Genomic DNA, 27,142 nt, shown 5'->3' on the forward strand with positions numbered 1-27,142 from the left:
GCAGTAGAAGAAAATGAGAGGTTGATCTTGGTGCAGGCACTTGAAGCAATACAGACATTTGGCAAGAAAGCATTGTGAGCATGGATGATGTAGATGTGTCATTCCCCCTTCTTTCCTTGGAGTTTCTTTTTGAAGTACTGCACCTTCCTAGGTAGGGACTGGAAGAAGTGTGTTTTACAGAAAAGATGGAGATAAATATGTATGTATATGTGGAATATGTATTTTCTTTCTATATATATATATGGAAAAGGAAGAGAGTTCTGTGTAGCAAGGACATTTTCGTTCCAGTCATGTTTGTGGAAGGAAGAATGCCAAGACTGAAGCACAGTATACACTTAAAACTAGAAGAAGTGAAAGGCAATAAACCATAGAAATATGGGATGTGGCTTGAAAGGGCCGTGAGCTTGTTGCAGAAAGTGAGGTAACACCTTCCTGACAATGTAGATAGGGTCTCTGGGAAAGAGGGAGGAAACTGGATTATTGATATTATGTTACTAGAGTGGAGAGGAACAGTGGAAGGGGAGCAGGTTAAAGCAAGTTGAATTAGCCAGTGTAACTGAGTTGTGTACTAACATTTCAGCATTAGGAAGTGAAAGCAATGGGGGAAAATCTAGCAGTCTTAGAAGAAGCCATAAAAGAGTTTCACAAAGATGCTTCCTTTTTTACTGTTTTAATACGGTGACTGCTGACAGCACCCCATGAGAGTCTGCATTACATGACCCGCTTCCTACATTCACATATTATTACCACCATGGAGGAATATATCACTTTCTCTTCTTAATCCCAGCCTCCTGGTTACTTTTCAAACTCTAAAAGAGAATACTGTGATTTAGGTGTTCTTTTGTTTGTTGTCTTGGATTGTGGCTTACATTGAAAATAATGTGTTTAGATGGCTTTAAAAATATCTATCTTAAAGGCAATCACAATTGTGTGTGTTGAAAATAACCCAGATCACAAACAAAGGATTATGACTTCAGGTGAGAATTAAGTGGGAACAGATGGATTCTTAATCATCAAATACCTTAATTCTATGCATGCATTCCTCTAATGGAAAACAAGTAGAATGTGAAGGACATACAGACTGAGTTTTTTGGTGTTTTTGTTTCTAATGGGTGTTTTTCAGCATTTGAGGAACCATAAGCACTGAAAAAAATGGACCTTAAAGTATACCTATAATGATGTGCTTGATAATGCCATTGTACCTATTTTTAGCCATTTTTTTTCTGAAAAAAGCTTCATGGTTTACAGAGCTCTAGTTACCTAAAAGAATTCTATGAAAGAAAACCATATGTGATCAATCTGAAGACTCAGTATTTTTGTAATCTCTTTTCAGAGGTGCAGATGAAAGCACATTTGCCATATTCTCTCTAAGAAAAGCAACTAGAATATAGTGTCATTGCTCTTGAAAAATATTCACTCTTTAGAATTAAATGTTTGACATTTGCAGGTAAATTTCTTAGACATCACAGTTCTGTTTCAGTTCTAGGTATATAGTTCACTTTTGCACTTGAGAACAGGGCGATTTTATATACTACAATAAAAATTTGTTTAGCTAAGCTCAAATACCCTTTGCTTCGTTGTCAGGAGACTCTAACCTAGTTCATCTCTTAACATCATGACAGTTTAAAAAAAACAATACAACAAAAATCCATTTCTAGATAGTGTTTATTTTTGTCTGTCCTTCTGCATGGGTGGAGTGCTGGTTAAGGTCCATTATGAACTGCTGAAAGTATTGTCATTGAACGACAAGTAAAAGGTCTGACCATTTGTAATTATTGGCTATTAACTCTTTGCTCTTTTAGCAAAAGTATGTATTGATCCTTTTTTTGGCCACACTGCATCGTAACTGCATTTTAATTTCCCACATTTCCCTATTTAGCCTCAAGTGAGCATTGTACTTTCAGTCTGCAATTTCTCTCTATGTGAAATAGTTGCTCTGCTGTCAAAAATGGTGTGTGTGCAGAGAAGGAGGCAGTTCAGTGACTCCTCTTCATGCCAACCACACCAAAATAGACAAATATGGGTAAGTCCTGGAAACAGGAATTTTATTCAAATAAAATCAGAGAAGTACTTTTATGGTTGACTTTTCTATCTTCATTGGAGAGAAATAAAAAAGTGGGGTAATCTATAAAAAATGAAGCATGATCTGTGGACCCATAGTTTCAGGAGACAGAACCGTCTCAAACGAATTCTGCATTTTATGCAGTTTACACACGATGCCTTTGAGCTCCTGCAATGCTGGAGCTGTAATCTGAGCCCAACAGGGATGTTTGTTATTGGATACTGTGACCATTTTCTTAAGGGAGCTGGTCCTTGACAATCAGTAAATGAAATTTTTCTACTCTTTTCCCCAATGGTAAACCTTAGAAGCAAAGGCATTGGACATAAGTCAGCCTTTCCAATACAAAAGTATATTTGAAAGTGTGAAAACGGTCATGAAAGCTTGTGCATTTAACGTGATTAAGTGCCCTGTTTGTAGACACACAGCTCACCTTTTTGTGGCGAGTTCCTGGTGTGATGATTTGACCAGCTGCAAAACCAGCTAACTCTGCTGTTTCAGGTTTAGAGGCCACATACCTAGTTCAGAAGATGTGCCCATTGATGAATCACTTGGAGAACTTGCTCAGATGAACAGCAACAGTACGGGGCTAAGGTAATTTCTCTCTTCATTTCTAAGTACTTCGTGGTGTCGGTATGTCTTCTTGACAGTGTGCTTTTGGCTGCCAAGTGTATTTGTTCATGTGTTTGTTTCAGATTAAGAGCTTTTTTCTGCAGGAAAGACAAAATTTATTGGCTGCTGCGTTTTATGAGTCAACTCAATAGTTATGCTGACCTGTTTATTACTCAAGGTTTAGGGGTTGACTTCCTGTAGAGGTCTCAGATTTTGCATGTCATCTCTTAAGAACACTAACCTAGCCCAGTGCAAAATGGTGTTTTCACAAAATCTTAGCTTTTGTTCTTTGTTCTAGGTACTGCTTGTTATTTTTTCAATTAAGATCAGAATATCTCTTTAGTCTTGGTTTGGACCCGATGTAAAAATGACATTATCCTTTAACTCCCAGATGGAAATGATCTTTTACAATTGGTGACAGTTACTTCTTTTTTAAACAACGCTGTGTTCCATCTCTGCTTCAGTGCAATTAGAGCAAACTACCACTGAAACAACTGGAAGTAGAGTTAAACCAGTATTTAGCTCTTTATCTCAGTTTTGCATGCTATATAAAACTTCAATCAATGCATTATTCTGTTTTCTTTCTGTCCTACCCTGTCACATTTCCTGTTAACACTGGAAGAAGATTCAGGTTTATTAGAAAAGCAACAAATAAAAACTGTGGATTTGACAGGATTTTTCTCCTTTTCCTAAAGAGTAACAGTTTCTTGTTCTATGCTTTAACTATAGATGTTCTTTTGACCAAAATATCCCCTGTTTGGTTGACATGATGAGCAGCTGTCCTTTGAATGGCCTCTTCTTTAGTGACAAGAGAAGATTTTAAAATAATAAACTTTTCTCTCCACTGTGAGAATACTGGCAAAACTGTTAATTTATTTATAAACTAAGGGTCTAATACTTTCTTTTTTCTTATATTTTTAACATTGTGATACAGATTTTTTTTTTTTTTTGAGACCCCTCTTCACTGAAAAGGGATAAGTCTTCTTTCTCCAGAACAATAGGAGTTGTTAGTTTCCTTGGAATACTTCGCTGCTTAACCAGGTGTTTGGCTGCTGTGAGTTACTGGCATGTCCTCATTGTATTCTGATGCTTTTTTGGTTCATTTTCACACAGACTGAAGTGATCAAAGTGTGATCACTTTAACAAAAGAGATAGAGAGTCATGATATGTTTAAGATGCAGTAGCATTAAGCCCCTTGGAGGAAAAATGTGACCTAGAACATCTGTAGGACTTCTTGACAACAGTTTACCAAAAATCTGCAAAAATCTACATAGGTTAGCAGGGAAAATGAGGAAAACCTGTGCCATTAACGAAATGAGAGTTCCAGATTTCAAAAGGTACCCCACCCTCTCTTCATTCCCCTGGTTTAATTTACTGTAATTTTTCAAAGTTAATATGTGTTCCTGCAGTCTCAAGTCGCTATGCCAGCTGCTTCCAAAGTTTGGCAGCAAAACACTTGGAAGTTTTTCTTCCTGTATGCCATCTTCAGTTTCGCAAAGGTTACCAGATGAATGGTCCCTAAATAATTTACTCTAATGTAAGGCTGAAAGAGGCTACAGCAGACAAGTCCATTTGTCTCTTTTATGCATTTGAATATGTAAGTGGTGTTTTCTTCAGTATCAAGAGAGAGTGTGCAAGTGTGTGGCTGGAGCTTAGAAAGGAGGAAGAGCTGGTAGGAATATATCCTTTTTTTAACAGTCTCTTTTTTGATTTTTTTCTGTTTTGTGGTTTTTTTTTTGTTGTTGTTGTTACTTGTTTTTTAATTGACCTCCCAAATGGTTCTCGTTACAGCAAATGCTATCAGAACCTTAATGCAAAACCAGCCCTCTCTGAATTCTAGTTCATACATGAGGGTTCCTCTAGCAGACCTCACAGTGTGAAACTTGATTTCAGTCTTCAAATAAGCAAAACTTAGCTTAAAAATGTCCTGATATTTTAAAGGAAGTGGTGAAAGTCCTTTAAAATACTAAATTTGCTGAAGTGAGATATTGGAGTTTAGAAGGAAAATAAATAATATAATCAAGAACTGAAAAACATAGGTTTTTTTATAATTAACAGCTCATTTGGAGTTAATTATCTGCAATTATGAAAATCTAATTGCAATTTATTCTCTACTATCTGTGGGAAGAATTGTAGGCAAGGGAATGTGCATCAGTGCCAGGCATAAATGCTATAGGATGGGTACAAATAATAGAGGAGCCCTTAATGAAAAACAAAAAGCAAATAGGAGCGTGCAGCTGTGCCAGGCTATTGAAAGGTAATTGTAGTCAGAAATAAGATATGTACTTTAAAAGGCATCTTGTCACCTCCTGTAGGAATTAATTTTTTCCCTCCTTGAAAAAAGAAAAAAAGATTCCACGAGCAAATACAGTACGGAGGTTTGATTTCTGATAACGGATTTTGGTCATAGTCTCCTTGTGAAAAGGAAAACTTTTATCTTGGGGAGTACTACAGACTCTAGCCAAATATTCTAATAGATACCTATTTTGTTTTCTCTTCTAAATGGGCCATTATATTTTTTTCATTATCAAAGTCAGCAAGCCTTATCCATCTTTGGATGGTCTTTGGAATCTGCAGTGTTGAATTTGTCACTTCCCTGCTGGGTATGCTGAGGAGCTGTTGGGAAGAAATATTTCTCTCCCTTTGCCTGCTTGCAGTTGGGCCAGTGCGTGGGACCTGAAGAGTCTTCAGATGCAGGATCTGCAGTTCTCTAAGGTGCAGCAGTCAGAGCAGGTTTTACTGAGGATGGTTTTCAACAGCTTGGAGTGCTCCTAAGTGAGCCCACAGCCAATTTTCAGCTATGGAGACAGTAACTTGTACAATTAATGGCAAGTTGTCTGGTTGTCTGTATAATTTCTTTTCAAGCCTGCCCCAGTGTGCAAGATGCTTTAAAATATTCAGAATAAAAACATAACCTGATGCATTTGTTTAGCATAAAACAGCCTTTTACAAAGCACTTTCCATCTCCGAGACACAGATGCTTGGTACATGCTCAAGTACCCACTCCATGTGTATTCAGGAGGATCAATACACCCGGCACCTGCTTTTGTGTGTGCTCCTGTCGTCTATATCTGGGAGAGGAATTTTGAAACAATCCACTCTTCTCTCTTTTATTTAATCTTAACTTTGGATCTGAATGTCATGGAAATAAGACCTGTTTAATAGCAACAACTAGACAAGATACAGTTTGCTACTTAGCAAGCACTCCACCCCAGGGTTGTGCTGTGTGCCTAAATCTTAACACACAAGATACCTCGCTTTTCCGATTCTTAGGTTTCCTATACGGCTCTGCTGGTACAGCTTCCTACTACCTTCTCTCTAGCATGCATCTTTTCCTCAGATTTCACACAATACTGCCACTGCACCTCTACACAGACTTGTGCAAAATGTTATAAATAGGAATTGTTGGATACAGCAGCTATTGGATGGGTTTCCAGTTATCTTTAGGCACTCTTTCAGTCTATGCTACCTGGTTAAAGGATTTCTTTCCCGGAGTATTAAAGATCTGCAGGTGGAATTTGCTACCTTCAGTTTCATTGAAGGCTTTTAATGTTTGTGTGCTTCATTCTGTATCACCTGTGTGTATTTTTTCCAGTTTGTATTTTTAATTAGTTGAAAATATCAAGCACAGAATTCAGCAGTACTTTCCCCCTATTTGAATGCTCATTGCTATGGTGATAGTTCCAGGAGGCAATGCTGTCAGGGGTCTTTTAAAAGATTTTTATGCTTATGGTGTAACTATTTTTATTATCTTGTGAGAGAAGGTGACAATTATGTCTTGTTCCTTGTTTAATGCTTTGTGATGAACTCGACTTGTTTTGCGGCTTGTTAGACATGCAGGCATCTTTGTATGGTGATGTGCAAGCATACTTTTGTGTTTTTGTCCAAACATTCAATGCAATTAGATAAATGTGCAGAGGAACGCAGACTCGCAGCTCCCCCTGCTGTCCCAGGCACATCCAGGTATGTTCACACAATCCCCCCCTCCAGCTAATTTAAAAATAGAAATAAAAATCGCGCGCAACCATACAGCTCTGCCACCTCTGACCAGACTTGCGCTGGCCCCGTTACTCGCATTTTTGAAGGGAACTGGTACTTAAAAAACTGTGGCAGTGGTACCACCCATTTTATTTCCTATTTGCAGTTTTCTTGTCAGTTCTTTTTCATGCCAGCGTGCATCACCTTCTGTCACTCTTGTCCTGAGCCTCTGGAGGAGAAACCATCACCAGTGCCACAACCAGCTTGTTGTTCAAGACCTCCCAGTTCATCTATGAGTTGTCCTTGGTCTCTTGAGGTGTGTCTAGATAGTACTTGGCCAGCTTTTAGGAATGTATTGCATAGGGTTTCTTAGGAATTTTTTTCATCTATTTGCTCGTTTGGCAGACTGGCACAGGCTGAAATAAACTGTGCTTGCAAATGTCCCATAAAATCTGTGTATCTGGAAGCTGCTTACCCACTTGTTAGTGCTCCTTTTAACACCCAAGTTACTTTCTTGTTCCGGATAATTTTACATTGAAGTTTGTATCATTTTTAGATAGGGTATTTGTGGAGCAAACACTTGTTTGGCTGGTAAAAAAAGTGCTTGCAGATCTGCCAATAGTGCAAATGCTGAATTAGGTGCGGATACGAGTTTTCTTTCTCTCACGGCGTTGTCTGGCTATATATAGGCACAGCATCCCTCCAACAGATGGCTGCTGGAGTCTGCTGTGACGTAAGGGGAGAGTACAGTTGGAGTTTGATGGACATTTTTGCTTCATTAGTGCCACGTGCAGACTCTGAAGGTAATAGGTTTTCTTATGCAGGGTGAAAGCTTTTGTTCTGATGTGGCTACTAAAAACTTGTTGCTGAATGGGTGAGTGTGGCATATATTTATGGATACATATTTATTTATTTATTTATTATGGTAGGCAGTGATCCTCATCAGACTAGGGAGCGAGGAGTTCATTTCCACTGACCTGGTTGCTTCACTAGTCTCATTTTCGGGTTTACTTTCAACTGTGACAGGGTTTTGAAGCTGCCTGTCTTACATTTACCTGAATTATGCTGATTCTGTTCTCGTGATCACGTATGCTGCACACAGCAGTATTACATTATTTCCATTACAGTCCAAAGTAACCTTGAGCAGAAAGCCTACTGATAGACTTGAGATGTAGAAGATGTAAGTAGGAAATAAACCATAAGTAGTTTCTGTGGGCAGATGGGGCCATCCTGTAGGTGAGGCCTTCAAAAAGGACAGGAACTCCGTTGTTACAAACGCTACTAAGCATAGGACAGCCATTGCTTGCTAAAACTTGACTGCTTTGGTATTTTCAAAAACCTTGCATTTCCTGCCAGTCTTCTGCATGGGTATAGTTCTGTAATATCACATATCAGGACTGAAAATGGTAGGAGATTTTTTTTCCTTTGGGTTGAAATATTTAAAATTCATACATCTCCTGAAGGAGTTTGTTCCTTGCCAAGGCTTGCAGACAGTGAGAGACATTTTTGCAAGTCATTTGCAGATGCCTCCTTTACAGGAAAATGTAGACACTGTTAGTTTACTGCCTGAATTGAATTTTGAAAACCTGAATTCTATTTTTATAAGTTGGAGTAGATTACTTTTTCAGACATATCATTTTGTTACTTTTTATTTTTATATGTAATCTTGGATGAAGAGAAAATTATGTTTAATCTAGATATTCATATGTCCCAGAAATTTGTGAGTTGGAAAAGTTAAGAAAACTCTTATAAAACAAAACGTTCTGGAAAGTAGTTTTAAATTAGGAGATTTTAAACCCACCCGCACAACTTTCACGCCATTTAAAAGCTTATATCAGGACTGATGGGGCAGGACTAAGAACAAAAGCTATTGGTATTACAAAGTTAAGCAAGAAATCCTCTGTACCCTGCTGTTCTGGCCGTGATCGCAGCTGCAGTAAGCTAAAACCCACTCCCCCACCCCTCTTGTGACCTCGGCTGCACTTCAGCACACAGAGAATTGAAGCAAAAGGCAAACTCCAGTAAATGTTAAATTCTGCCACTTGCAGATATACAGACTACATATAAAGGTAACGACACGCATGCTTTTGCTCCCTCTTCAGCTCTCGCTTTCTCTGAAGTGGACTTTGTGTATTTGCCACTGAATTATACTGACATAAAACTGGTGTGTTGAGTTGAACTCTGTGGCTTTGCATGGGTGCTGAGGCTTTGCAGAGCTATCCATTGCGTTTATAACAGTGCTAATTTTTGAGAGCCATGCAGAGAAAATTTTAGATTCAGCCCAGCTGATTTGTTCTTCACACTGCCCCTGCGGTGAAGAGGATTGATTTTTGTGTTTCTTTTGATATTTGGTTTCCTTTGCTGTGGTACTCAATGCTTCAGGCCTTAATCCTTTAACCTTGAATCTGAGCATCAAGGCTTCAGGAGGGATCAGGCCTTTTGATGGAGAAAGAATGTCTTTTGTTGTACCAAATGGTTGGGAGTGGTATAAGGCAAGATAGCTCTCCAGACAGTATATATTTCTCTGTTGTGTTGAAAGACTATAAACAGAGGGTGGCTTTACTGGGGATTATAAATAATCTAGAGGAAGGTGGGGTATTAGAAGCAATGGAAAAAGAGTTAATGACTTTTTCTTTAACATTTCACCAAAAACCAGTCTATCATGACAGATGTGTACTGGGTTACCAAGTGCTATAGTCTGACTTGGGTAACGGTTCAAAGCTCAGCATGTCATGGAAATGGCAGTGTGGTCCCTGATGGAGCAGGGGGAAAAAAGCTTTTCAGCTTCTCAAAGGGCAGTATTTGTGGAAGCAGATGCTTGCTTGCCCTACCCAGCATAAAGAACAGTTCTGCGGGCAGCCAGGAGAGTTCGTACTGCTGGATTTTTATAGGATCATTAATTATATGTTATAAGGCAGCTAAGCATGGCATTCCTAACTCGATGAATTCCATTATGAATGGCCTTTTCATATTCTTCATCTCATTATATTAAATGCATGTGACCTGAAGTTTAGCTAAAGTTATTGTTCGGGTTAACTTTCATTTAGTAGTTGCCCTAGTTTTAGAAACAGTATGATCTTTAGATTTTATGGAGACACAGGGTTTTTTATGCATGTTTTTGCAGCACTATTTTAGATAATTTCTTTTGGAACTAGGTAGGAACCTCTGTGAGGTGGCAGGGAAGGGATTTAGTCACTCCTTGATTTGCCTGGAGATTTCTGTACCCATGTCCCTGGATGACAACATCCAGTTACACGGATTTGGCTATCATGTCTCTGCCAGTAACTTAAACCCTCGCTCTGTTCCGTCTAGTCTTGCATATCTGTCTCCCTGACACATAATCCCAGTTGTTTTGCCTTCAGATCATTCCTAATCTGGCCAAACCAGAACTCCTTACTTTTTCTTCTGAATCTCTCTTCACTTCTGATTTTGATAACGCTGCATCCTCCCTGTCACTCAGACTTTTAACTTCGGGGTTACTCACAGAAGGTCTCCATACGCATCTGGGCTGCTGACAGCTATTGCAGCTTCCTTCTACTTTGCAGCAAAAACATGCCTTCAGTGTGTTAACAGTTAAAACAGCACCCCTTGCCCTGATCCTTCAACTTTCACCTTGACTACTGTAAAGTCTTCTTTGGCTGCTCACTATTCATTCCCCTCCTTCAAAGTAAGTTTTCCAAATGGGTATCTTGGCTGCTTATTCAGATCTTGTCACTGTTGCTTCTCTGAAACTCTCCTTCAAATGCCGGTTGTCTACAATATCAGTCTGTAGGGCTCTGCAGAAAGTCACAAAGCTGTTTCTTATTTTATTTTCTCTGCCACCTTCTCTTCTATACTCCTTCAGTTACAGGGGACTCAACGTTTTGTCGAGTGTTGCATGAACATTCAGCCATGTGCTCCTACCACATTCCATAATTCTTTCTGGCTTTTGGAACCACTGAGTCATGACATGGTGACTTCTGCCTCCATCGGTCTGTTCTGACTATGTCTTTCTTGTTTCACGTCTTATCTCTTCAAGACCCCTTTTTTTTTCCCCAGAGTTTTTTCAGAATTTGAGTGCTTTTTTTCCTACTCACCCTCAGTCCTAATTTGATGAGTTTCAAACTAATGCGTCTCTTTTCACTGACCACAAGGATTGTCTCTGCCTGGTAAATCCAACTAAAATCTAAATCATACTCAAAAGAGTATCATCAGTGACCTAGGCAGACAAGTATTATAACTCAACTGCAGTGACAAATCATCGGTTCTTCTGTGTAGGAAAGTTTACATATGGATTCTAGCACACGCAAGAGTTTGAAACAAAACAATATGCAAGTATCTTCGGTCTTCTGTCAATAGTGCCAGACTTCACCTTTGTGTAACTACATGCCCTTCTGTTTGATCGATGCATTGTTAATCCTTTCTTTATTTTTAATTTTGTGCTCCCTTAATCTCCATCTACATCTTGCATCCTCTTTGAAAAAATCATGTCTCTGAGAGATGGGCTAAATTTATATACTGGCTGTAGACTCAGTAGGGCTGAGGTGGTTCGACAATGCCAATAATGCAAGTTTCTAAACCGGCATCACACTGTCAGAGTGGCACTGGTGGCAACAACTCTGGACAGACATTTCAAAACAGGTTGTAACAAACTTGTGCAAAGGTAGACTTCCGAGACCTAAGAGTGATAGTGGTAGCTCTAAGATGTCAAGAATCACTTGTATCTGGACTAACAAAAGTATATTGTATATTTCTCGCATTCAGTTTCTAGGGGCAGGGAACTGGCAGCCCAGATCCTGGGCAGGGCCCACAGCTTCACTGCACACAGCCTCATGCCAGGATCTCTCTTCCCTTTGTTCCTTCCCTTGATACTAGACATCAGACTGTGGCAATATGTATCTCACCGATACGTGCCTCTTAGTGAGGCAATGATTTCTGTGTGGTTTCAATTCTATTATGTCTCTTTATTTACTGAATATAAGAGTACAAAAATGTGTTCAGTATGTTCCGTAAATGTGCTGGTTGAGTCAATATTCAGTGATGCTGTCACATTCACATAAAACCCCTGCACTGAAAGGAAACCTTTAGTCTGTTGTTTTTTGTGGGGGCGAAGCCATGGTTTTTAGAGTTGTATGCCATCAGTTAGGCGTCTAAGTCTGTATTGCATTTGCAATAAATACCTGATCTTTCAGTCACTAGCCATCAAACTCACGTGTATGAAATATGTAACTTCAGTGGACTCAAGGCAATTGAAGTAGCCAGAAGTGATATTTTAAATCTTCACCAAGAGCTACCTTGTCAAATCTATATCTGTTGGGCATGGTATCCACTAATCTGAGTAAAGTCCAAAGTCTAACTTCTCTATTTACTTCTTTTTGGCCTATAAGATTTTTTTAAAGGCAGATCAATAAACAATCTCAGTGTTTTCATTTTACTAAGCAATGTAATATAGATGAGTACTAGTGTAGTAGTAAATCATTAATATACTCCTTAATCATAGAGTGACCATGTCCCACAGATGTGATTTAATCGTGGAAAAAAGGCCGATGAAATGTAAGGATGCATCAGGAGGGGTGTTTCCAACAGAAGTGAGATTAGCGTATGACACCATTTTAAAAGATCCTAGTATGAGAGCATTTAGGATGCCATGTACATTTATAGTTGCAGACCTGGCTGTATTCTAACATGTCATTTTTTTTGGTCGTTATAAAACAAGCATCAAAAAACACATCAGGTTTGTATTTGGCTGGGGAGCTAGTGAGGTGCAAGGAGACACGTTGGCATCGTGTTAGAGCTGTGCCTTGTACCTGAACTGAGCTTGTGCCAACACACTGAGCTTTTGATGGCTTTTTGGAGTAAGGAAAGCATTACAGTCTCCAGATTCCCCAATCTCAAGATTTGTAAGACTTCGATGCTAACAGACTTGTATAACCCTAAAAACCAATAGTAATCTGTGTTTAAAATGCTTTATTCAATCATCATATGATACTGATGATTGGAATAAGAGGACAGAATTTTCATGGAAAAAGATGGGTCCTGTAAGGGTGCTGCTGTGTTGGTTCCAGTGGTAATGATTCCTAATCATTAGAGAAATCAGATTCAAGGACAGCAGCCTCAGAAGAACAGGAAAGATAAAACCTCTGATTGTGTTTATTATGGAATTCGATGCATTTATGAAAGACTTTCCTGCACCATGTTCCCTGATATCAGGAGAGCTGTCAGTGACCTGGAAGGGGTCACCTCAGGATCCTTAGGAGTACATGAATTTGCCCAGGTTAGTGGTTATTAATTTTCATTGCTATCAGTGTGAGAAGTTTGTAACTTTGCATTTCTTCATTTCCTCACTTAGAAACCAGGGGTGATAATTTATCATGCCAGTGTCCTGAGTATTGAAAGTTAGCATCTATCAAGTGCAACTTTGTCAATGAACAGAAGCAGGTGTAGATGTTTCGTCTTTTATAACTCTTCTGTCCGCATATAGGCACTACAGGGTCCTCCAAAAATCTTATTTTCTGTGCATATGTAACTCTTCATATACCTGCACATGAGTGCTACCTTGAATATCTGTTGCTCTAATTGGGCATCTCTTCAAAATGTCTTTGTTAGTAGGGCATACTGGAAACGCTGTGAGTACCTGCTTTCCAACTCTTACTATGTCCCTCCTCTGCTAAATTGTCACTTATCCTTAGCAAATGATTGCTCCATGATGTGATCCATGGTCAGAAAAAGCACTTTTGCAATTGCTGCTCATTTACTGAAAGCTCCTGTTTATCAACACCCATCAACTCGTCTGGAAACTTGTGTGGAGGAGATAGTGCTTATGCACTGGCAATCTTAGCAAAGGAAAACATAAGGACTGTTGCACCAAGCAGGTGGTTACCTGCACAGTCAGACCGATTTCTGCAGCAACAGCTCAGCCACAGCCTGGTTTGCAGTGCAGCCCAGGTACGGTAAAGTCTTTTGTCCTGGGTGAGCCAAGTTGAGAAGGGATGATGCATTGTTCTTCTATGCCTTTATCACAACCAAATTGCAATCTAATTTGGGAGATGTCTGTTCAGGAGATAGCTTGCCTATGGCATTTCAATGGTCACCTTGTGAATGGGCCTGGCTCTCAGCCAAACAATAGTGATGCTGGATAAGGCACTAAGACAGGCATTCACTTTGCTGAAGAGCATGTGATTCTCCTTCTGAAGGAGAGTGTGATGTGGCTTGATCTACTGGAGAAGTTTGGATTTAGTTCAAAAACTTTGTTTGTCCTAAACAGGCATTTGCTTGTGGTACTTTCACTGGTGACAGCTAGGCAGGCTTTTCAGATATACAGACGCTGTTTTGAAGGATTGTTTTTATACCTATGACTTGACATTTACATGACTTTCTTTTGTGAAGGCTGACAGCACTGCTTGCTGGAACGACAGCTGCTCTGCTCTATAAGAAAGGCCAAACACACAATCACAGCATTTTGTCCTGCTAAAGCTTTGCCAGTCTCTTTTCTGTGGCCATTTCTCTATGACTGTCTGAAAACCTTTATGTTGGAATTTTCTTTGGATTCAGAAAAGAAGAGAGAAAAGTAATCAGAGCTCATTTTGCTGTTTATCAGGAAAACTAAGATATGTGGGAAAGGTGCTGGTAGGGAGTTGAAATATAGCTAACTTGCAGGAGAACGAGGACAGGGCTTCAAAGGGAAGGCATGAATATAATTTTAGGTGGAATTTAGCTTAGTACTTGCTATAAATGGACCTCTAACTGTGTATATTAAGTGAAGTCCTCACTTCATTCAAGATAAAGGCACTATTCTGATTGATTCAATAAGGCCAGGGTTTCACCTATGGCTGGTATGATCTAATAGGTCACTGCTAATTAAGAGCATATGTGGCCTCAATTCGTGCTGGTGGAATTAAATATCTGAGCACCAGTCACTGAAGGCATGGGGAAGGAACTGGTCTCTGAAAGAGTGGTCTGGATTATCGTAGCCTGGTACAGCTTGATATATGGGAAAGTTTTTAGCATAGTGGCCGGTATAACTCCTGCAAGATGAGAGAAAAGTAAACCAAATGCAGTAGGTCCAAGAGAGGCAGTTCAACAGAGAAGAAACCCAACAGAGAAACCTGATACAGCCACAGGCATTACTGGATTTGAGGGTGCTGAGCCTGTAGAGGACTGTAAGGGATGAGAGGTCTGCATCACTCCCCAGCAATATATTGTGTGCATAATAACACAATGTGCATAATAAAGTGTAGATGGTAAGCAATCACTGTCTGTTTTCTGTGATGAAAAACCCTTTCATTACACGCAGATTTGATAATACTTATGTTTCAGTTCCAGAACTCTTGCTGGCTGCTGAGATGTTCCCATAGTTGTCCCTATCCTCCTGCCTTTTGCCTAGAAAAATATGTGAGAACGCAGATGGACTTAGTCCCAAAGATCATGGGCCTGCTGGAGCAGGTCCAGAAGAGGCCACAAAGATGATCCGAGGGCTGGATGGGGAGACCTTATAGCAGATTTCCAGTACCTAAAGGGGCCTACAAGAAAGATGGGGAGAAACTTTTTACAAGAGCCTGTAGTGATAGGACAAGGGGCAATGGTTTTAAACTGAAAGAGGGGAGATTCAGACTAGATACAGGCAAGACCTTTCCTACCATGAGGGTGTCGAAACACAGGAACAGGCTGCCTAGAGAGGTGCCAGATGCCCCATCCCTGGCAATACTCAAGCTCAGGTGCGACGGCGCTCTGAGCAACCTGAGCCGGTTGAAGATGGCCCTGCTCCTTGCTGGGCGGTTCAACCAGACGACCTTTAGAGATCCCTCCCAACCCAAACCACTCAAAGGTTCTGTGATCTCAAAGCTGTAAATGAACATAGTCTCTAGAAAGGAAAGCAGCTTATTGTTCTTATTAACATGCACTGGATCCCAGCAGTGTCATTAACATGCTGATGCATCCAATATAAGCCTCAAAATGCGAGGTTTCATAATTGAGCCATGAAATCTCACTCTGGGCTTGAATATGGACTTCAAGGTCCATATTAGAATAGGATATTTTTCCTGCTTTTTAAAGGAGGGAAAAAATGTTAATCTTAGATTTTTTTTCAAGCCCTCTGTTTCAATGTGATAGACTTTAGATTTTTTAAGTGTGTTTTTAAGGTCTGCTGACATGAGCAGATTAGTTTTGTGGAGAGGAACGGAAGGGTGATGGCAGTTTGAAATGAGAGATTGCCCTGAAGTTCATGTTGTGCTTCTCCTCCTTGTCTGCAATGCTCTTACCTCCCTGCCAGCTCTATTTAGCCATCCTGTAGATTTGCACACCCTACACAAAGCAGCAGTGAGTGGACTGATCTCTCTCCTTTTTCCCGTGTGCGACTCTGCTGGCTTGTACATCTTGACATGTTTCTCCCCAGCTCTGCTGGAGTGTCCCCTCTGTGTCCCCTCAGAAGAGGACTCCAAGTTGCAGGTGGAGATGTGCTAAGGAGGGCTGTAAGCTCTGCTATTATCAGGGTTTTCCTCATGATTAATTCTAAGTAGACACATGTGGTGTGGTGTATGCATTAATTTCAGATGTCTCATTTTCTCAGTGAGTGGAATGTTTGGAAGTCGGTTCCAATTCTTTTCCACCTCTGCTGTCCTGCTTTCTGTCCAGGGGCTCAGCTTCTTTACTGGGTCAGTTTCTTATCTTCTTTGCTGGATTAGGGTAATCACACTGCCTACGTGACACAATGTTGGAAAAAAACACCTGTAAAATCTGAGGCACTTGGTATTTCTGGACATAGGGGCTTACAAAGAGTAACACAGTACACTTGAGAGGACTGAAAAAGTTGTGGCTGTTCAGGAGATCACTATTGTTGCTTCTTAGGTCCACTTATCCAAAGCCAACAGTCCTTCTTTTCTCCCCGTGAATATTTTTTTATTTGCCATTCAGACAACCAACTTCCCAAACAGTCCCACTTTGGAACTGGTGGTTTTCAGAAGTGTGGTTTCATAACTTGATGTAAACTGATCTAAATTTGGAACTATGCTGAAAAGAAGATCCTATGATATATTGATACCTCCTTCTTTGTCTCAGCACTTGTGATACTGCTGCTTTATACTGAGCTGACTCTGTAAGCTGATCTGACTGAAAACTCCCCCAGCCACTTTGGCTGGGGGGGAAGCAATTTTCAGCCTGTTTGTCAAACTGCATCTGAAATGGCAATACAGGTTTCAGCTACAAAAACGTATTGCTTGGGTTGTCTACTTACAACCAGTCACTTGCATCATTAAGTGTTATGCATTCTTGGCCTGGAATAATTGCAGCAGATTGCACACATGAACTGTTAATTATTTTATTTTTAAAACAGAAATTGCAGAACAGGAAAATAACATTCCAACATATTTACTTTTGGAGCTAACCTACCACGGCAATCTGTTACTTTGATAATGGTTCAACTTGCAAGCCCTTGCCTCAACAGGGTGCAGTAGGGTACCATTACAGCAGCCATCTGTTGAACATGTATACCGGAGGCATGAATTGCCTCACGTTTTGGGTTTCTACTAGTTGTAATGTAGTCATGTTCTCTGACTACCACTGGTCTGCACTGAAAAATGCATGGAAGGATTCGAGTTCAGTGAAAAGTGAGCATCCAAATTTGGGATTGATGACTGGGAACCTGTCAGATGAGCTCTTGGTATGGAGCGGGGAAGAGATGAAACCTCGTGAGTGTATACATGCGAAAAGTAAACTCTACTCTGTGGCAAGAGTCTTCGCTGCTTGGGTTGCTTAGTGATTCAATAGATCTGTAAAACTCCATTTGCAAACCAAGGCTACCATTATGTTGGATTGATTCATCAGGATGAGCAGCTAAAACAAGTTAAATTCTATCAGAGTTTTCCTACGTTAATTTAAAAATGAATTTAGTTGGCTCTAAATGGGCATTTGTTTTAGTATCTTGAAGAACTGACTTTCCTCTATTAAAGCAGAATAATGTATCTATATGGTGCCCTAACTTGAACAGTACATAAAGATTAGTAAATAAGACCCCATTAAAAATACTTATAATGTAACTAACATGGGTCCCAATAGCCTTTCTAATGTCCATTAATGCTTATTCTGAGGATCAGAGCTCATTTTACTGAGCCATTTAGTCAAACCGTGTGATTATTTAGAAAGTTAATTCATGCATACTAAAATCTAGCTTAAGTAATGCAGAGGGTAGGAGGTAAAACTCTATGGAGACGATAGTCCTTTTTGTTATTTAATGATCAGCCATAATTAACTTGCAAATTTGAAATAATTAGAACAAATTAAAGGTATTTAACTTTGCCTCCCTAAAGAAAAATTCAAATTGCACCAAATGCAGCTTTAAATTATTCAAGTCTCAGAGGTCTGTGCTGGGTTTTTTTACAATGCCTTTTCTATGATGAGAATACCAATCTGCTTTTTGTCAGAAAGCATCCTATCAAGTAATTGTTCTTTGTGTCTAATAAATGACAGCTATTCTTCTTTGTAAAAGTATTTCAGTCTCTGAAGACTACATCAGCATTTCCATGGCATTTTAATTCAATAAAACAAAAGGTTAATGTTTTTCTACTTTTTAAGGAATGCAAATACTAGCAGTATTCAATGGGTCCTGAATGACATTTAAAATTTGCCATTCATGCTCAGCAGGGATATCGCGATATGAGGTTCAGACAAAATGGAAAAAACGTTCAAGATATGTTTCCCTTTGTTGATGATGTACTTCGATATTCATAAGGAGGCGGCAGTACTAAGACTTGCTTCTTTTCTGGTGATGCTACCCTATAACTCCTGCCTTAGTATGTAGGTTAGGTAGATTAGTAAGGTCTTTATTTAGACAACCTTCTGTATTGTGTAGTTTCAGGGAACAGCATGAAAATTCATGGGATATCATGGTGCCCTACAGGAAGTCCTACTAACTCTGCTACATTACAGTGATATGATGGATTGCTGGATTTGAAAATAGAGAAGGACATGCTTTGTCACTTAATCTCTCTAGCTATACATAACTGATCCCTTTGGACCGTGTGTTAGTTTTAAACTTTCCAGGTTGCAATAGTCACATCATTCATTTTGCTTATTATTCCAAGGGTCAATGAGCAACTATGTTCTGAAACAGATTTTTCTTTTTTTTTTCCTTATGTTTTCTTTGTTTAATTTTGGTACCTTGTTAATTACTGAATTTTTGTATCTCTGCATTATCACTTTCCCTCCTTGTTCTGCATACCTCTCAGATTAAGTGTTTGTCATTTTCAGATTGGACTCTCTATCTTTACTTGAACAAAACTTTAGCATGAACTTTCTCTTATGAAATAAAGAACCAGACTCTAATTAATTGTTTAGTGAGCTATAAATGCAAATACACTTGCTTTTATTATTTCCTCATAAATTAACTTCTGTAACTTCTTGATAGCTGTTTCTGTTTGAGTTGCCTCTGTCATAGTGTTATTTAAACCCGAACTTGGTATTCTAGGTGTAACTGCATCCTGGAAAAGGTATTGCAGTGAACTGGTCAAGTAGTCACCTCCTCATCTACAAGCCAAAGGTGTTTCATAAGATGATCAGTAGGTTGTAATTAAATGTACTTTAAAAGCTCAGAAAGCGTCCAAATAATGACAACCTCAGTGTTTTTAAATGCTACTAATCATGCAAGCACAGGCAAATGGAATATCAAGTCCTGTATTATCAGAGAAATCTGGTAAAGTATTACAGCTTTAAGCCTCTTTAAACAGTTATTAGGGTCCAAATCGATCTCTTGCTGTACTCTGGGTTGCAGGAATTAGTAGGTTAATAATTTCGTATAATTCAAATAAGATACTAATTTGGTCCACCATATGTTTTAATAACACTTTGCAATATTATTAGTGGCCAGTTTGAAGCCCTACAGTAAACGGAGGTTATTCAGAGAAGTTTTGTCCAACACTTCAGCCAGTTATTACAGGTCATAAGCCATTATATACTGTTCTGCATTAATAATACAAGAGTAATACTAATTGTCCAACAGGCGCAGTGGGCCCTATTAAACAATGGCTTATACAGCACGTTGATTTGAAACTTTTAATTTAGCTATCATTTTCTGATGGGAACATCAGCTATCTGCTTTTTCCTCAGATGTACAGTAACTTCAGTAGTGTAAGCTTCTAGTTAAAAGGTTCTTGTGAATCAAACTCCAGAAAGCTGTATCTCAAATAATACAAACTCAGTGGTAGTCTTTAGGTTGCCCATGTAAAACTGGTGCTTAAACAGTAAAAAGATTTTTTTAATCATCTGTTTACTTAGGAAAGCTGTATATCACTCCCATGACTGCAAGTAGAGCAGTATAATCTTGGGATGAATTGTATTTCTTCATGTGGATAGTCCAAAGAATTTTTTTTGTGTTTTTAATTGCTTTTTGTAACAGGGATAGGGCTAATGATGTATACATGTTAGGAATCCTCATTTAAAGCAGTAGTTGTTTCCCTGAGATCAGAATTTGAAGGGAGCAGGTTGTCTTTACTAAGAGAAAGGTGGGTTTCCATAGCCTTCTGTCTTCCAAAAACGTTTCGTGATTGCCTGTGTCTGCAGAGACTGAAGTCATGCTTGCTCTACATCACCAAATTTGCCTCCTGGCTCTATGTGTGCAGCACGTTCAATCTTGTGCTGAAGTTCTTGAGCCATAATGGTTACCTTTCTCTTTTCTTACTCTGCTCAAACTGCTGCACTTGCTGCACCAGATACTTTCCCACCAGTTTGCTCATACATTCTTTGTCCTGCTTACAAGTACCTCTGTTCATTCATCCTGCCTCTTTTTGTCTCCTCTCCCCTCATCCCTTTTCTTCTTGAGTCAATTTATCACCATCCCTGGAGGTATTTGAAAGACATGTAGATGTGGTGCTTAGGGACATGGGTTAGTCGTGGACTTGGCAGTGTTAGGTTAATGGTTGGATTTGATGGTCTTAAAGCTCCTTTCCAACCTAAATGATTCTATGATTCTGTAATCTGTTTCCCTTTTGCAGTCCATGACTCCAGTTTTCTCTTCACGTATCTTCTCTGTTTCCCATTTATCCTAGCAAAGTGAGCGTTTCCGTAATTGCTCGTGCTTCCAACCTTGCTGCACTGTGCTGGACAAAATACTTTCTGTATCTTCATCCCACTTGTCCTGTCCTAACCACTCAGGAAATCCAGGATCTAATGCTTTAAGTAATGTGCCAAGTGCCACAAAACTCCAAATATAATTATCAGAGTGCTGCCAGCTGCTGATACTAAAGACTCCTGATAAAATAGATTGGTAACTCTTCAATCCTTAGGCATCCGGCTTTCAGACATTGTGAATGGATTCAACAAGAGCTCAACTAGCAGCATGATGGTTACACTTCTGGAGAGTGAGTGGGAGAGAGGTCTGGGTGTAGTGTTAAAAGGGCTGAATGCATCATGTTATAACGTGATCTTTCTCTTTCCTCCCAGTGTACCAGTGTTGAGACATGAAGATTATTTGCTGAGGGCACCTCCAGTGACAAAAACCTCCAGAACACCAGGCAGCAGTGGTGGGAGCAGTTTGGGGAAGAAAATGGTTGGTTTTGGTGCAAACGTGGAAGATGGGCGAACCCTTCTGATGCAAACCAAAAGGGAAGGCACCAAGTCAAGGAAAGGTAAGGGGAAGCATACTGTATTGAAGGGCCATGAGTGTGCCGATGGCATTTAGAAATTGTATATATGTGTTCAAAAGCGTATCAGTAAAATTCATAATTAGAGGGAGAGGGTTGCAAGTTGCTTAAAACAACCCAAGAGAAGGTAGCTACGTTTAAAATAATAAGAAGCATAGAAAACCTTGTAAATAACAAGTGATCTTCTTGGCTAGTGTTCCTGATGGAAGGGAAAAAATAGCCCTTTAATCTCAGAAAGCTACTTCAACAATTCTTTTTGCTTTCCCAGAAACCAGAGAGAATAAGTGCAGTGGGGCTTGCTCTTGAAATGTAATCTTCTTCGTGTTCTTTTCCTCCCCAAGTAGTGGCTCCAGCATCACAACCTGATATTTTGCCACACAGGGATGTCTGTATGGCTAGAATCTATCCTGCTCTTAGCTTAGTACCTCTATTTAAGGAGCAGAGAAGCAGTCTGCCTTAGGAAGAGAAGGGGTGGGAAACAAAAGCAGCTTGAATGTTTCACTGCCGAGCCTTGAACATAATCCTTGGTTCAATTATGAGCTAGCTTTTTTTTTATTTTATTTTAACTTGTCAGCCAGTTTGCTGTATATGTCAGCATAAAAATAAAGAAAATGGCAAAATGAGAAGAAATGTGGTGCAGTCCTCAAAGGAACAAATAACTTGTGTTATTGGTTAAGACCATACCAACATTAAAAAGCAGTCCCTGTGAAGAAACTTTCAAAAGGGTATCATCAGCCTGGACCCAAACAGTGGCTGAGGTTAATCTCTTCCAAGGCACAGCTACAAAAGTTGGAAGCCTGTAAAGGGCTTGTGTCCAAAAAAATCAATTTCTAATTTGAAACAAAATCATTTTTGACTAACAGGGGTTCAGGACCCATTACTTTTGCTGTATAGTCTGCTGACATTTCACACTTTCTGTTGTGCACAATGAATCCTAATAGTCATTTTATAACATTGCTACACCAATCAATTTAAGCAAGAGAAAGCCGTTACAATTCTGCAAAGTTTCAGGGGCAATTTTCACTGATGGTTTTCTTTTATGTTTTTTTTCAGCTATCATTATTTTTTTTCTTCTCTTTTCCTTTTCCTTCTCCCCCCTTCTTCTCAATACCATAGTGAAGAAATTGAGATTTTTCACAGTTGGATGATGGGTTTTATTCCTTGGATAGGGATAGTCACCAAAAACTACTTTATTTTCCATAGATTTGGGGGGAAAAAATCCAACCTTGCTTCTTCTTCATTCATTCATTTCATTTTGTAGAAGTTACAAGCTGCACCTGGCTATTACACATAGCAACTGAGCTGCATCTATGCTGATTTAGTGATCATAGTGGTCAGCATAGTATCTGAAGATGGTGGGTATCTTTTGCAAACACTGAGATTGCTAGCTTTGAAGATGTAGAGCTGCATGGCAAAATTTAATTTATAAACGTTGGCACGTGCTGTGATACCAGATAAAGTTCAGAGAAATGCTTTCAAGCTGTGGAACAACCTCAGGTCTATTACTGATTTGAATGGCTTGTTTATCACAAGGCAAATTACCTAGCACTAATCACTGAAGTTGAAGTCTTCTGTATTTAGTACCTTTTTAATTGGCTTCCCTCTGTTATATGTTTGGACTCCTTTAACAAGCATACACACATACTTGTAAAGCGTTTTTTCCATCTTTGGGGATCACCAGGGCACAATGTCAAGTTTCTTAATTCTAGTTAGCTCTGGACTTTGCTGTCTCTGTCTTTGCTTCTGCTGGATTTTCCCATCTGTTGCTGACCTGGGATTTCTGCTTCAGAATTTGTTTTTTTTTTTTTTTATTAGGAAGCAATTACGTAGCATCTTGCAAAAATAAAACAAGGGATGCTAACATTGTTTCCTGTAGTGAAATTTATAAAAATATGGTATTTGCCTTACTAGTCAGAGTGCTGAGCCAGCAAGCCTTGGGGCTCTGTCTTGGACAATGTTCAGTACCTGTTGTGTCAATAAGAAGTGATCCCTCCACTGCAGTGCTTTTACCTGAGCTCTGAGGCTAAGCCATGTGATGGGGGAAGGGGAAATAAAGTCACCAAGATGACATCTTAAGGCATGAAACTTGGTATTATTTAGCCACATACCTTAAGGTGACCTTTGGGTCAGAAAACAGCAGTGCTGGGTATTGTGTACAGAAACATGTCCACTGAAAACTTTTTGACAGTCAGATGTTAACCTATTGCTACAGAAGTTTATTTTTCTCATGCCTTGATCTGTCTTGTCTATTTAAATTGTATGTTCTTCAGGATGGGGACTCTCTCCAAGCACACTTTAGTGCAGTGCCTGTGCTGTTGTGGGCTTTTGGACTCGCTATATAATCTGCCTGTACCACTGGGAACAGTGGGTGTATCTGGGGGATGGTGCAATTCATGATAGTGTCCCTCCACAGCAAGATAAGCAGTTGTACCAGATTTTAGTGTTATCTTGTTCAACTACCTTTGTCTCCTCAGATTTTTTTTTTTGTTTTGTTTTGGTTTGGGTTTTTTTGAGGAGATAAAATGGTTAGTCAGGAAACCATTCCCTTGCTGGAATGGTGGAAGGCTTTACTGCCCAAAGGACTGCCTGCTTACTGTGAGTGCAGTGAGCTTGGAAAGGGTGATTTCCTAATAAAGCCACTTTTCCTTTCTCCCTGCAGATGTTTAGTAATGGGTAGAAGGGCATTGTTAACCTCGTCCCATCACCTCGTGGAGTGAAAGGGGCACTTCTGCTCTCTTTTCAGGGTAGAAGCTTACTGGATCAGCTTAGGCAATCAGCTTTTATTCTCTCACTGTTGCTTTTTGTCTCCTATTTCTGTTTGCTCCTTAATTTTTATTCCTGTGCTTTAGCAGATGTTTGTGTCTTGTAGCCAAACTTTTTTAGTTTTACCAGCAAAACTTTAAGCAGACGAAGCAATCCTCAAGTCTTAGATCTTTTCAGCAGTAAATGGTTTTTATTGGTGTCACCAGCAGCTATGCCAGTTTATACTAAAATCTAACAACTTGTCTAGTTAAAAAGCACTGGAGTACAGAAGTGTGTGTTTCTCTTCCTTTCTGCCCTGAAAAATTTTGCTTTTGGGCTGGGAACTAAACTAGATTCTATCCATTGCATTCTGCAGTTTTGGGTACTTCACTACATTTCTGGTTAAGCTCTTCCTCTTCACACCCTTTCTGAAATATCTCTGCATTGACACAAAGAAAGAACTATTTTTCCCTTTGTGTCTCTTTGGGGATCATAGCATCTGCATGATATTGTGTAGCATGCATAGCTTTCCTTTCTACATGTAAACGAAAAAGCCAGAGAAGGAAAATTATTTTAGCTCATAGAATCTGTACTTTTCCAGGGGCTGATTTTTCTGTATAGTGTTTGTTTTTCGGTAGGTTTTCTAATGTGTAGCTTCTTAGGGATTCAGGACCTGGAACTTCTTCCCTTGAGGGAAGACTCTTCCCTACAATCTAATAGAGCAATTAATTAATATTAGTGAAGCACTTTGAACATGTGAAGTACTATATAAATGTTAAGTATTATGAATATTCGTATTATTCAATTCATAAAGATTTCTTTCATGATTATCAACATAGATTTCCCTTTTCTTACTTTCATCCTGTTACTGCATGAACTAGCCTCAACCATATTTCTTCATTCTTAGTGTTTACACTTTCAAAATGTAGACTGCTGTATTTCCCCACTTTCTTCATGTTTTAGTTGTCTGTTTCTCAAGCAGAAATACACAGCTATTTGAATTTTCTCAAATGAGTCTCTAATCTGCTTTAAATCATTCTTATACCGAGTTAACCAAATCAAAGATAGTATTCTTAATATTACTATTTAGAAGATATTTATAATTGCTTTGGGGGTAGCTTGCCTTGCAAGCTTACATATAGTTTGTCTTTTGCTATTCTTTGCTACACCAGGTTCTCTCCGTTTGTGTCAGGTTTTAGATTATCACACCATAATTCAAGGGTGAATGTGTCTATTCTTTTTCTGTGTTTCTTGCTTCTCTAGATCATCTGCAAGGTCTCCAGCCTCATACTGTCTTCCAACACCTGCAAATCTAATTAATTTGCTGTCATTTGTATCACCTCGATTCTGTATGACTTTTCATAAATAATTACAAGTCACTTCATAAATTCATTAAACTAATTCCCCTTAGCCCTGAAATATGTATCCTTCAGACTAAAGAATTTGTACCTTTTTTTTTGCCCTGATAATTTCTTTTCATCAGCTTTATGTAGGCAGATATGATACATCAACATGTTCTCCATTATCTCCTATTTACCAACATTCATTTTCTTTATTTTTTCTCATAGTATATTTTAAAATTATTAGTAGCTCGGCCATTTTAGATCATTATTGATTTAATCTTCTTTCTATATTCATAAACCTGCATGCTCTTTGATGTTTCTTTTCCCTCAATCAACTTGCATGCCTTTTTCAAGGTGTATTTTTAAACATTTTTGTTTAGATACACATTTATTCCAGATTTCTTGCTGTCTCTGTTTTATGTCTGTGCAGCCTAACAGCCTCAGTATATTCTTACTCAGTTCCTTTTCTTGTTTTCCATTTCTAGTCCTGGTAATATTTTCAAGCTTGGGTCTTTGAACAGTCCCCTTGAGGCTGTATTGGCCACTTCTGAGTCCATATATTTTCTTTTTCAGAGATACACATCTACTTTGCTATGAATGTAGTATGTTGACAGTGTGCCAGCCTTTTCTTGTGTTAGGAACTGAATATGTTCTCCCATGCTCACTGGGTTTTTATTACTTTGGTAATAAAATTATTAGTTTCTTAAAATCCAGCTGCCTCATTCCACTGCCACGTGAAATGATTTCTAAATATCTCTTATTCGATCATAAAACCAAAACTCTAAGCAAGAGGCTTCCAGTCTTTATATGCATACCCACTCTTCTCATCATGGATTGGCACACTATCAAGTTACTAGGGACACACAATCAACATATATCCCCGTGATATTTCTAAGAGTTCCTTCACTGATAATTAACTCTTTGTTAGGCAGGGTTTTTTCACTGCATGATACTGAAGAACAATGCATTATAGCAGGGCAATAAGAACGCTTTTTTTTTGTGAGCCACCTTAAAATACATAATTTTACTATATTGTATGTATTTGTATACATCTTAAATCAATGCAGTATTTTAAATAATCTTAATCCCTTGGACATCTAAATTTTGCACTGAAGCTGGAATTACAACCTTGCTGTGTTGCTTTGTGTTTCAGCATGGATGGTAGATAATGTTGCTGTTCACAGAGCTGAGAAATATTTAGGCAAGACAGAGTTACTTAAAGAGCTAAACACTGATTTGACTTTAATTTTTGCTGTGTTTTCCCTATACTTATTGGTTAGTTAAGTGATGTTGGTTGGACAGAACTAATTAGGCTAGATTAAAGAAGCCCAAACCTACAGGCTTCTGTGTAGCAGATCTCTTACTTTGCCTATTCCACTTACCTCTGACTACCTGTATGCAAGTTGTCTAACTAAATCCTATCTATAAAACCCAGTTCTCAGATAGGTGGGTGAAAAGTGGAAGATGGGTGGAAAACTGGCTGGACCACTAGCCTCAAAGGCTTGTCATCAGCCCAGCTGACAGCCACTTGCTTATGGTTAACTCCTTAACGTTAACAAGGACAGCAAGTTTGCAGACACCACCAACTGGGGAAGCGGTCAGTATGCTGGAGGGAAGGGCCCAGTATTCAAGGGACCTTAACAGGTTGGGAAAATGATTTGACAGGAACCTGTTTAGTTTCCACAAAGGGAAATGCCAGTTCCTTTAGCTGGGTTGGACCTATCTCATGTAGCAGGACCAACAGGACAACCTAAAAAGCAGTTTTGTTGGAAAAGAACTGGGTGTCCTGCTGCACAGCAAGT

The 27,142-nt window shown here is 39.2% G+C and overlaps 1 protein-coding gene across 1 annotated transcript in view; it reads left to right on the forward strand.

Annotated features, from left to right (window-relative positions):
• The window catches only part of KIAA1328 (KIAA1328 ortholog), a gene marked incomplete at its 5' end in the record, with an annotated part of 35,185 nt that overhangs the window by 4,700 nt on the left and 3,343 nt on the right, over window positions 1–27,142 (forward strand). Inside the window, 2 exons of the mRNA XM_009705988.1 lie at window positions 2,561–2,653; window positions 21,056–21,240. Coding sequence (XP_009704290.1) covers window positions 2,561–2,653; window positions 21,056–21,240 — 278 coding nt within the window. The remainder of the gene's footprint in view (window positions 1–2,560; window positions 2,654–21,055; window positions 21,241–27,142) is intronic.

The sequence above is a fragment of the Cariama cristata genome, unplaced genomic scaffold (assembly GCF_000690535.1).
Source record: "Cariama cristata isolate BGI_N322 unplaced genomic scaffold, ASM69053v1 scaffold2998, whole genome shotgun sequence".
NCBI lineage: Eukaryota > Metazoa > Chordata > Aves > Cariamiformes > Cariamidae > Cariama > Cariama cristata.